The sequence below is a fragment of the Dendrobates tinctorius genome, unplaced genomic scaffold (assembly GCF_039654945.1).
Source record: "Dendrobates tinctorius isolate UK_male_01 unplaced genomic scaffold, ASM3965494v1 ptg000129l, whole genome shotgun sequence".
Taxonomy (NCBI): domain Eukaryota; kingdom Metazoa; phylum Chordata; class Amphibia; order Anura; family Dendrobatidae; genus Dendrobates; species Dendrobates tinctorius.
Window position 1 is genome coordinate 36,319,167 of NW_027361797.1, and position 13,209 is coordinate 36,332,375.

General features: G+C 40.8%; 1 protein-coding gene across 1 annotated transcript in view; it reads left to right on the top strand.

Moving 5' to 3' along the window:
• The first annotated feature begins 1,330 nt into the window (after nucleotides 1-1,330).
• The window catches only part of GPR139 (G protein-coupled receptor 139), a 134,778-nt gene continuing 122,899 nt past the window's right edge, over nucleotides 1,331-13,209 (top strand). The window contains exon 1 of the mRNA XM_073543203.1: nucleotides 1,331-1,939. Within this exon, the coding sequence (XP_073399304.1) occupies nucleotides 1,828-1,939 (112 nt within the window). The 5' untranslated portion in view covers nucleotides 1,331-1,827. The remainder of the gene's footprint in view (nucleotides 1,940-13,209) is intronic.

A 13,209-nucleotide genomic window follows, 5' to 3' on the forward strand; every position in this document is an offset into this window, starting at 1 on the left:
GTGAAGATCTCCTAGTACTGAGTTACACTGGCGTTCCTCTCATCAGATGTTCCCAAGAACTCTCCTTGTACGGCAGACAGCTGTAGCCTGTTTCAGGGACTCCCTTCTCCTGAGTCCCAGCTCTCTATCCAAATGCTGTTGTGCCCCAAGTCTTAGATGGGAGTAGTGCATTTACAGCCAACTACTCCACCGGTGTCTGCTGCAGAACCATAAGTGTCCATACAACCTCGGGGACCGGGCCCCGGCCTTGCGCTTAGAACCTATAGGCAGGGTGCTTCCTTCCAACCCACGTCCTCTCTGTTCTATTCTCCTTCGTTCCGTACTCTTCTCTCTTTCTTATGGATGCTTAGGTTACAAATCAGTGTCCTTCTTCCTTCCTTCCTTTCCCGTGCCAGCTGGCTCAGGTCACTGAGGCAGCTGCAGCACTCCTTCCTCCATCCCTTCATCCAGGGATCCCCACTCCTCTCCGAGTGGCTTCCTCCCTCAGTCTCTCCGACTGACTGCCTGACTGACTGCTAATTTTAAACCTTCCCAGTCTTTTATGTATTCTAACTCCACCCATCTCCCAGCACATCCAGTGTTCCAAGCAGGGAACCACCAAAGGTTCTCTGCTACTCTCTAAGCACTGAGCCGCAATGTGGTTGTGCAGAACTACCCTGGTATGTGGGGTGCGAGTGTTGGAGCGTGGAAAGGAGTTCCCACCTTACCTGGATGGTGGGGCACTACACCTTAGGAGAAGGTGCAGTACCTTTGTGGCGACTGAGCCTCAGGGGCGCCACATTTACATCAAGATACCCCAGTTTTCTCCTAAATTCCATATAATCACCAAAAGGTTAGTTTTTTTCTTTAGCAATTAATCTTTTGTTCTTTTGTGTGTCTAAAATAGCAAAAAGAGCTGCATTGCAGGTTAGAGAATGATGTGAAAGAGGTCAATTGTGGAACATGTTGGATAAAAAGTATAACCTTTTCTTAGAAGAGAGAAATAATTTCTTGAAAATAAAAAATAAAAGAAAAATAATCTCAAGCATAACGAGTGCCGCACTCATGATTTATTTCTGATTCCTTTCCGGGAGATTCCAGATTTAATTTTTTGCGTATATAAATGTTTCAGACTAAAAAAAATATATAAAAATAATGTAATTTTCAGTGCACTGTCCATTATTTACCTAAAATTACCGAGTGAATATTAACATTATCCACATTCAATCTCCAGTATTGATAATGTACATACATAATTAGAAAATTAATTATTGATACGTCGTATATTATTAAAACAAGGTTGTATTATTTTCAAATTAATTTGATTTCCACCGGCATGGGGATATTATAATAATTACAGACATAAATTTCTGAGTAGCGGCGAACAGATGAGTGGGGGATGGTGACATGAAAATTCATTATCACCACTTGAACCTAGTTGTTCTCCAACCGGTGCAGAGGTGGCATCTTTCCTGCCTTTCTTCTGACAGCGCGCACACATACACACGTTCTCTTCTCCCCCTACTGATGTTCATATCCACCGCAGAGAACTGCTCGCTCATCCACAATTCACTCTATAAATTGGTCTTCCTAAGGACAGCTCAGCTCTTTCCTCCCGAGTGTGAAGAAGCATGCAGCTTGCAGCAGCACCACTGCACTTTCTCTTAATTATTCCATTGAGCAGCAGGTGGAGGGAGTCCTGGGATATAGGGATGCTCTGAAGGACAAAGCCGCCTGCTGGATGTGCAGCTCTCTTTAAGAAGGGGGGGAACCGGCATCTTTCTGATTCTTTCACTTATGCTTTCGAAAGAACAGAATCCAAGAAACCTTGAAAGAAAAAGCAAGTAAATGGAGCACAATCATATCTACAACAGCTCTCTCCTGTCTCACAAGTATGGCTGTGGATTGGGATACGTACCCGTTATCTACTACAGTCTCTTGCTTTGTCTAGGATTACCAGGTAAGGGGCATATTTTATATTTTAATTATTTGGGGGAAAAAATTAAAAATTCTCTTGTGCGTACGGTTCAGAGCCATAGTAACTCTTTGTGCTGTGATAGATAATATCTGCAAGGAACATCTGCATCTACGGGAGGTTAGAGAAAAAATGCAAAAGAGGTCATTCGTTTTGTGAAATTCTGAAATTCTTAAGTATCATCATCTACCATTTTCAGATTTGATTGGACAAATCAATATTATTTGCGTGTTTTTTTCTGTGACGTAGAAAGGATTCTTAAAAATGAGGCTTAGAGGGGTTTCTCAGTATAGGAAGCATCAACCACTATTAAGTCTGGAACAAGGAGTTGCCATCACCCAGTTTTGGTGGAGATCTGGTTACTCGTTAAGTTATGAAAGGCAACTTTTTACCTGGGAGATACTAAGGAGTCTGAAAAATTAGACTTAAAAGGGGTTTCTCAACATAGCAAGAAGCAACCACCATCAAGTGTGGATCAAAGGGTTCCCAACCTCAGTTTTGGTGGAGATCAGGTCACTCTTCAAGTTATAAAATTCAACTTACCGTGTTTACCTAACTTTACAAATCCAGCTAATAGGTCATAAAAGTTTTTCATAAATAAAATATTATGAATCAGAGTGTTTTTCCTGAATGACAAAATAACAAATAGTTTGATCATTTTGATAGTTTTGATAGTTTTCAGTGATATGGTTTAGTAACGCTATGACATCCTTGGCACAATAAATCCAACCAGTAGGTCATAAAAGTTCTTTACTAATGAAACATTATGAGTCTGGGCATGTCTCTTGAGGGGCAAAAACACAGTTAGTTGAATAATTTTCAGTGATATGGTTTAGTTCCACTATGACAACCCTGGCAACAATAGTATAAGGAGTTACCACCAGTTGGGTGCCACATGCTGAGGCCCCGGTAGTCGCAAGTGGGAACCAATAATACATGATAGGCATAATTATCTATCAATACTTTGCTTGCAAAGAAATATGTATTAATGTTAAGCTTCTAAATGTTAAAGATATGAGCTCTAAGAGAAGAGTGGGGATCTGGAGTTGAGATGTTGATATTATTACAGTTTACGTTAATATCTTGAAGTATTATTGGGTTAAATGATTTTCTGTACCAGCCATACCATCAAGATTAAGTATCAAGCCCCACACGTTACTCCGTTCAATTTTCTGCTTCCTTGCTCTGTAAGAGACTATGGAGATGAATCAAGAAAACACCATCCTTGATACGTTTTGCAGAGATCCTACAGAGAAGTAATATAAGCAGGGCATCTATAGTGAGCACGCTCCTGATTGCCTTGTACTCACTCATGTTTTACAGTATCTTGATCATTTCACACACAATGCCTGAAATTTATCCCTATCTCAGTGATCTACTTAGTTATGTTTTGCTCAGAGATTCAGTCATTAGACTACAAAATCTGAGACAATTAGATTGACCACGTCAGATCAATTATGTCTTCTCACATAGGTTTGTACCTTGGATTTCTTTTGGATCTTTCAAGAAAAGAAAGACTTGGTGCAATAACTACGTAATTGCATTTATGTTTCATGGTCACCTTAGGGGTGTTTGTCCCCTTGCTTCATGTCTTCAGGAATATGGGCCTTTCTTCTAAGGTCTTCAGGAGGTGATAGAACATGGTATCTGAGGTTGATGGGAGCAACAATGTGGCTCAATGATCAGCACTCTACCTTTACTGTACTAGGGATCTGGGTTCAAATCCCACCAAGGATAACATGTGGAAAGAGTTTGTATGTTCTTCTCATTTTGACATGGGTTTGCTCCGATTTCCTCCCACTTCTCCTCCTTTTCTCATGGGATTGCTCTGGTTTCCTCCCACTACTCCTCCTTTTGGCATGGGTTTGCTCTGGTTTCCTCCCACTACTCCTCCTTTTGGCATGGGTTTGCTCTGGTTTCCTCCCACTACTCCTCCTTTTGGCATGGGTTTGCTCTGGTTTCCTTCCACTTCTCCTTTTAGCATGGGTTTTCTCCAGATTTCTACCACACCACAAAAAAATACTGATAGGAAATTTATATTGTGAACCCCTATTGAGGACAGTGATGATGAGGTCTGCAAAGCTATGCAGAACTTTTAGGCTCTACATAAGAAAATATAAGAAATAAATCTTCATACATCATGCAGGCCTAGTGCGATCGGGGTAGATGACTAAATAATTGTACAGTAGATACAAAAGAGTTGTTTAAGTCCTTTAAGTGCTATGGGAGGGGATTATTTCAATTAACCCTTAAATTATTCACAATTATGCATATTTTATTATTGTTTAAACTATTGGCTTGTGATCTACAATATGAAGGACATTACTGTATGTATAATATCTGGTTGCTTTGACTCTCATCCTGAGAATTTGCCATGCACAGACTACCAGGCTAGTTCTATCCATGCATAGTATTAGTTCATGACACTGACATTTCTCAGTGTGAGATTCCATATTCATCCATTACTGATCATTTTCTTTCTACTTCCTGCCTCTGATGATCACTGCATTTTCAACCAAGGTGATCTCATATCGTAGACAATGTAGTAAGAAGTCTTCAAATCATTTTACATAAAAACTGCTGTTGTCTTACACTGCAAAGAGTCAGCCATTGTGGTGTCACCGTTCTAACTTTCTGTCCACTGCCTGTTGTCAAGTTTAATTTTACTTTAGCAGCAGAGAAGCAGAGTCGGATTACAAGAAATTAGAGTGGGTCTTTGTTCTTTTGCTCTTGCTCTCCTGTCTGCAAAACTGCATACAACCATAACACAGAGGCAGGTTTTCAGTTCGACAACGGCAAACCTCTGGAAAATAGTAGGAGCAATGCATGCTTAGAGTTGGAGGAAAGAAAGTTTCTGAACATACAGTGCTGGCAGAATACTGATGAAGAAGACACGCCACTCAACAAGAATGGACGACATGTCTTTGAGTATCGAATCGAAATATTTTCTGGGCGCATTATATCGATATCTGCAACAAGCTGTTTCAACTCAGAAAGATGAGGACAACAACCTCTTGGTTTTTTTTTCTTCAGGTTCTGTTTGAAAGGATAGTTGTGTTTTAAATGTAAAACCCAACCTAGTGTATTCAGGGGGCTCATTGCAAATATCAAAACAGACCCTTTATATGAAACAGAAATTGCCTCTTCACATCTTTTGCACAACTAAGCAATGCCGTCCTCTAGAGGAAAGAATTCCTGAACATGCAAGTAAAAGTTTAGCGAGTCAAGCTATGGCGGGCAAGACACGTTCTTCTAGGGCCCCATTCGGAGATTATTCTACCCAATGTTTCATTAATAGCCTAACCAGACTCTGCACTCTACACCATTTGCTAACACAGCCATTCTCATTCACTTTGAATAAGCCATATGCAAAACAAATACCGTAAGTGTGGTTCTGCAACAGCTGCTTATACGTCTGTGTGAGTTGAATTTTTCATTTTGATCTTTGATTCACAGTTTGCAAAAAAAAAGACCTGCCAACCACAGAGAGTGAGAAATTGTCATTTTGTATGGGCGCACAGGTCTCCCCATAATACCCTGCAGTTATGACATCTTTCAGATTATCATACCTTGTTCAGTGGTGATCAGTCCGTAGGCCATCACAGATAAGCCATTCCCAGTGGAGCACAGTTGTTTTCCATCTCCTGAGTCACTGGGTAAGTCTCTCTCCAGTAGAATGTAAGCTCTTATGGTGAGCGAGGTGCTCACTTTCTCTGTCATATAGATTGAAAACTCTAATGGTCAGTGAGGTCCTCTCTCTCCTGTAGAGTGCAAGCTCTTGTGATCAGTCAGGTCCACTTTCTCTCCTGTAAAGTGTAATCTCTTATGGTCAGTGAGGTCCACTCTCTCCTGTAGAGTGTAATCTCTTATGATCAGTAAGGTCCTATCTCTCTCTCCTGTAGAGTGTAATCTCTTATGATCCGTGAGGTCTAATGTCTCTCCTGTAGAGTGTAATCTCTTATGGTCAGTGAGGTTCTCTCTCCTGTAGAGTGTAAGCTCTTATGGTCAGTGAGGTTCTCTCTCCTGTAGAGTGTAAGCTCTTATGGTCAGTGGGGTCGTCTCGCTCTCTCCTGTAGAGTGTAATCTCTTATGGTCAGTGAGATTCTCTCTCCTGTTGAATATAAGTTCTTATGGCCAGTGAAGTCCTCTCTTGTAGAGTGTAATGTCTTATGACTAGCTGGGTCCTCTCTCTCTCCTGTAGAGTGCAATGTCTTATGATCAGCGAAGTCCTCTCTCTCTCTGTAGAGTATGAGTTCTTATGGTCAGTGAGGTCCTCTCTCTCTCCTGTAGTGTGTAAGCTCTTATGGTCAGCAGGATCCTCTCTCTTGTAGGGTGAAATCACTTATGATCAGTGAGGTCCTCTCTCTCTCCTGTAGAGTGTAATCTCTTATGGTCAGGGAGGTCCTCTCTTTCTCCTGTTGAGTGTAATCTCTTATACCCAGTGAGGTCTTCTCTCTCTCCTGTAGAGTGTAATCTCTTATGATCAGTGAGGTTCTATCTATCTCTCCTGTAGAGCGTAAGCTCTTAAGGTCAATGGTGTCCTCTCTCTGAGTCACCTGTAGAGTGTAAGCTCTTATGATCAATGGGATCCTCTCTCTTTAGAAGGGTGTATGATCCTATGTTCAGCAGGCCCTCTCTTTTTCTGTCCTATAGAATGGAAGCTCAGTCAAGTCCTATCTCTCTTTCTTTGTCTCCTGTAGAGTGGAAGCTCTTATAGTAAGGTGTTCCTCTCCTTTTCTACTGCAGAGTGTAAGCTTTTATGGTTAGCAAGCTTTTCACTTTCTCTCCTCATCGCCACGTCTATGTATTGAGAAATTTCAACTTTCCAGTATTCTGATTTGAGTAAATTTACTCCCCACAAATCAAATTTTGGGGGAAAATTCTGCAAATTTGAATTTTAAAAGATCCGCTCATCTGTAGCTAATAGCTCCTGGAGACTTTTTAACTATGCCACTTACTTTTCTAATCAAACAACTAAGAAAGAAGTATACAATGAAACTTCAAATAGGTCAGCTAAGAGAAGAAAGTCCGCCATGATGACCCACCAACTTTCTATCATTATTAAAACCTTCTACCCCCTTATTATCTTTATTTAGACTCAAACCAATTAATTTATTCAGGATACCTCCATTCAGAATAGTTCATTGCCTGATTTTAAGTTGTAATTATTCTGTATACAGTTGCCTTATTGAGGTCTGTTGGGGTTTCCATCAATAGTTCGTGCAGTTAGAAAATACTGAAACCCTAATGCAACTACTATGATCAGTATTAGCAATGGATAATCTAGATTTGCCTGTATTCTAGATGCCATAATTAAAAAGAAGCCATGAGTGTGAACAGCAACTTAGGGTTTATTCACACAATGTGGTTAAATTGTGTACGACCATCAGGTAAATGAAGTCTAAAGGTAAAATGCACATGGGACAGACAACCAGATGATTTCCCATCTAGTTTTTCCTACATGGAAACTCTGCTGCATATTACAGTACCAGAAACGTGATTCAGTTTATATTAAATCTCTTCCACATGCTGCAGAAAAAAAATCTATAAATTGACCAATGCTGCTTATTTTAAAATTCCTCAGCATGTCAATTTAGGCACAGTAAATCCACAGCATTTCTGCATCCAAAGTTGTGGAAAAGTCCAATGTTGGCACAAGACATACCAGAAAACATTGATAGGGGGGAGGGCATTCCAACACTAATAAACCTAATGGGGTTCCCACTCCTCCTCTTTTAACCCTAAGGCTGTGTGCCCACGTTGCGTTTTTTAAGCGTTTCTGCCTCGTTTTTGCCACTGCGGAAACGCTTGAAAAATGCATTCCCATGCAATCCTATGGGATTCTGCATAGCGGTAACATCCGCAGTATGTCCATTAATTCAGCAGAATTGCAGCGATTCCACCGCCATAGGATTGCATTGAAATGCTCACTTTACGCATGTGGCTATGCCCACCATGCGTAAAGTGAGCGCTTCATGTGCGGATGATACCCAGGGTCTGGAGGAGATGAGACTTTCCTCCATGCCGTGGGTACCATATTCCTGTAAAAATTAGAATTAAAATAAAAAATATGGATATACTTACCCACTGTCGGCCCCCGGAGTCCTCATCAGTGCACATGGTGCTGCCAGCAACTTCCGTTCCCAGGGATGCATTGCGATAATGACCTCTGATGACGTAGCGGTCTCGCGAGACCTCTACGTCATCAGAGGTCATTCGCACAATGCATCCCTGGGAACGGAAGTTGCTGCCAGCGCCGATGAGGACCGGGATCGCCGCTGAGTAGATCGGGGGCCGTCAGAAGGTGAGTATATCCCTATTTTTTTTGTTTACTATTTTTAACATTCTATCTTTTACTATTGATGTTGCATAGGCAGCCTCAATAGTAAAAGTTGGTCACACTTGTCAAGCACTATGCTTGATAAGTGTGACCAACCTGTCAATCACTTTTCCAAGCGATGCTTCAAATCGCTTGGAAAAGTGCAAGCATTCCGCAAGCTAAAAACCCTTGCAAAACGCTTGTGTTTTGCTGGAAAACGCATGCGAATTCCACATGTGTTTTAACCACAGCGGGGAGTTGCGGAAATGCTGCGGACAATTCCGCAGCATTTCTGCAACATGGACACATAGCCTAACGTAATCCATAGTTGGGGACTAGGTATTTGAAGTTCACCACCAATCGATTTGCTTAGAATCAATTTTATTTTTTTAAATTCTGCAAATCTGGCAAATTTAAATTGCTGAAGATTTTTCTAATTTGTAATATTTATATATAAATACATTGGGTATGAAACATCTACCCTGTTAAACTACTAGGTTTTTGTCATGTAAAAAAATAACACACAAAAAATTGCAAAACCAAAGAAATGAGCCAGACTATAACCTGGTATACAGTACATGCAAAATGTAAGAGAATGTTCAAATTATGTCCACCTAACAGGCAAAACCCAAGAAAAAAACAAAATGAGCTTGTATCCTACAGCAAATAAATAAATACATAGTAATAGTACATGTAAATAACAGAGTATTTAACACTATTTTGATCAAAAAAGCTTAAGCCATCACACAACAACAAGGTGTACCCATCAGGATGTCAAGATGGGTACACCTTGTTGTGGTGGAAAGGTGGGTACACCTTGTTGTGGTGGAATGGTGGATACACATTGTTGTTGTGAAATGATGGGTATACCTTGTTGTGATGGTGTATGGCAGTGGTCCCCAACCTTTCTGACCTTGAGAGCCACATAGAATCATAGAATCATAGAATCGTAGAGTTGGAAGGGACCTCCTTTGCCATCTGGTCCAACCCCCTGCTCAAAGCAGGATTTGCTAAATCATCCCAGTCAGATGTCTGTCCAGCCTCTGTTTGAAGACTTCCATTGAAGGAGAACTCACCACTTCTCGTGGCAGCTTGTTCCACTCATTGATTACTCTAACTGTCAAAAAGTTTTTTCTAATATCTAATCTGTTTCTCCTCCCATTCAGCTTCATCCCATTGCTTCTAGTCTTTCCTTGTGCAAATGAGAATCAAGTTGATCCTTCTACAATGTGACAGCCCTTTATATATTTGTAGACAGCTATTAAGTCTCCTCTCAGTCTTCTCTTTTGCAAACTAAAAAATCCCAAATCCTGCAACCTTTCCTCATAAGACAGGGTTTGCAGACCGGTCACCATTCTGGTTGCTCTTTTCTGAACTTGCTCCAGTTTGTTGATGTCTTTTTTAAAATGTGGTGCCCAAAACTGGACACAATGTTCCAGATGAGGTCTGACCAAAGAGGAGTAGAGGGAAATAATGACTTCACGTGATCTAGACTGTATGCTTCTGTCAATACATCTTAGAATTGCATTTGCCTTTTTTGCTGCTGCATCACACTGTTGACTCATATTCAGTCTGTGATCTATTATAATGCCCAAGTCTTTTTCACATGTGCTGTTATTTAGGCCTATTCCTCCCATTCTGTATATGCTTTTTTCATTTTTATTGCCCAGATGTAGTACTTTGCATTTTTCCCTGTTAAAAACCATTCTGTTAGTTGCTGCCCACTTCTCCTGCTTATTTATATATTTTTGAATCCTCTCTCTCTCTTCTCTAGTATTAGCTATCCCTCCTAGCTTTGTGTCATCAGCAAATTTAATCAGTTTACTCTCAATTCCTTCATCTAAATCGTTGATAAAGTTGTTGAACAATACAGGGCCCAGGACAGAGCCCTGTGGTACCCCACTTGAGACATTCTTCCAACTGGATGTGCAGCCATTTACGACCACTCTTTGGGTCCGATCACTAAGCCAGTTATGAATCCACCTAACAGTTGCCTTGTCCATTCCATACTTAGTCATTTTTTCAATAAGGATTATATGAGATACTTTGTCAAATGCTTTGCTGAAGTCAAGATATACTATATCTACAGCATTTCCTTGATCCACCCAATCAGTGATTCCATCATAGAAGGAAATTAAGTTAGTCTGACATGACTTATTAGTTACAAACCTATGCTGACTCTGTTTAATCACTTCATTCTTATCCAGCTACTGACATACATGTTGTTTAATAATTTGTTCAAAGATCTTTCCTGGTATAGAAGTCAGACTCACCGGCCTATAGTTGCCTGGGTCCACCTTCTTCCCCTTTTTGAAGATAGGAACAACAATTGCTCTTCTCCAGTCTTCTGGGACTTCTCCTGTTCTCCAAAAATTTTCAAAGATTATGGAGAGGGGTTCAAAAATTTCTTCTGCTATCTCCTTCAGTACTCTGGGGTGTAATTCATCTGGACCTGGAGACTTGAATTCATTTAGGTTAGCTAAGTATGTCCTCACTATCTTTCTGTTTATAGATATCTTGAATTCTTCTATTCCCTTAATAGGACAGTGAAGAACAGTTGATGTTACATTTCCTTTCTGAGAGAAAACAGATGCAAAATAGGAATTTAAAAGTTCGGCCTTCTCAACCTCCTGTCTTACCATTTCATCATTTTCATCCTGTAAAAATCCTATAGCATCTTTGACTTTTCTTTTACTTTTGACATATCCCCAAAATCCTTTATTATTGCTTTTGACATCTCTTGCAAGCCTCAATTCATTGTCAGCTTTAGATAATCTGATTTGTGCCCTGCAGGTTCTGCAGACAGCATTATATTCTTCTTTAGATATGCCTCCCTCTTTCCATTTTATAAACATTTTTTTTTCCTTTTTAGCATGTGCTTAAGTTCTGTGTTCATCCATCCTGGCTTCCTTAAATGCTTCCTATTCTTCCCTCTTTTCGGAATTGTTAACGATTGTGCTTTGCGAATTTCATTTTTCAAGATTTCCCATCCTTCCTGGACATTTTTGTCTTTAAGGATATCCAGCTTAGAGAGAGGGTTGCGAGCCACATCCAACTCCCACCCCCTTCAAAGTAGTGTCTACCAAAGCCCCTCATTACAGGTATAATGATAACCAAAGATTTTCCACAGAAATCATACCTGTTTGCTATACCTGGAGCTAATGCACCAAGCTGGCAGACAGTCGTGAGCCACAATTCATGGGACCGTGAGCCATATGTGGCTTCCGAGCTACAGGTTGGGGACCCCTGGTGTATGGGATGTCTAAAGCCATGATATACGTGCCTTTTATTTACAGTGGGGAAAAAAAGTATTTAGTCAGTCAGCAATAGTGCAAGTTCCACCACTTAAAAAGATGAGAGGCGTCTGTAATTTACATCATAGGTAGACCTCAACTATGGGAGACAAACTGAGAAAAAAAAATCCAGAAAATCACATTGTCTGTTTTTTTTTCATTTTATTTGCATATTATGGTGGAAAATAAGTATTTGGTCAGAAACAAGCAATCAAGATTTCTGGCTCTCACAGACCTGTAACTTCTTCTTTAAGAGTCTCCTCTTTCCTCCACTCATTACCTGTAGTAATGGCACCTGTTTAAACTTGTTATCAGTATAAAAAGACACCTGTGCACACCCTCAAACAGTCTGACTCCAAACTCCACTATGGTGAAGACCAAAGAGCTGTCAAAGGACACCAGAAACAAAATTGTAGCCCGGCACCAGGCTGGGAAGACTGAATCTGCAATAGCCAACCAGCTTGGAGTGAAGAAATCAACTGTGGGAGCAATAATTAGAAAATGGAAGACATACAAGACCACTGATAATCTCCCTCGATCTGGTGCTCCACGCAAAATCCCACCCCGTGGGGTCAGAATGACCACAAGAACGGTGAGCAAAAATCCCAGAACCACGTGGGGGGACCTAGTGAATGAACTGCAGAGAGCTGGGACCAATGTAACAAGGCCTACCATAAGTAACACACTACGCCACCATGGACTCAGATCCTGCAGTGCCAGACGTGTCCCACTGCTTAAGCCTGTACATGTCCGGGCCCGTCTGAAGTTTGCTAGAGAGCATTTGGATGATCCAGAGGAGTTTTGGGAGAATGTCCTATGGTCTGATGAAACCAAACTGGAACTGTTTGGTAGAAACACAACTTGTCGTGTTTGGAGGAAAAAGAATACTGAGTTGCATTCATCAAACACCATACCTACTGTAAAGCATGGTGGTGGAAACATCATGCTTTAGGGCTGTTTCTCTGCAAAGGGGCCAGGATGACTGATCCGGGTACATGAAAGAATGAATGGGGCCATGTATCGTGAGATTTTGAGTGCAAACCTCCTTCCATCAGCAAGGGCATTGAAGATGAAACGTGGCTGGGTCTTTCAACATGACAATGATCCAAAGCACACTGCCAGGGCAACGAAGGAGTGGCTTCGTAAGAAGCATTTCAAGGTCCTGGAGTGGCCTAGCCAGTCTCCAGATCTCAACCCTATAGAAAACCTTTGGAGGGAGTTGAAAGTCCGTGTTGCCAAGCGAAAAGCCAAAAACATCACTGCTCTAGAGGAGATCTGCATGGAGGAATGGGCCAACATACCAACAACAGTGTGTGGCAACCTTGTGAAGACTTACAGAAAACGTTTGACCTCTGTCATTGCCAACAAAGGATATATCACAAAGTATTGAGATGAAATTTTGTTTCTGACCAAATACTTATTTTCCACCAGAATATGCAAATAAAATGAAAAAAAAACAGACAATGTGATTTTCTGTTTTTTTTTTTTCTCAGTTTGTCTCCCATAGTTGAGGTCTACCTATGATGTAAATTACAGACGCCTCTCATCTTTTTAAGTGGTGGAACTTGCACTATTGCTGACTGACTAAATACTTTTTTCCCCACTGTATTTATTCACTTTTATTACTATTTACTTATTTATTT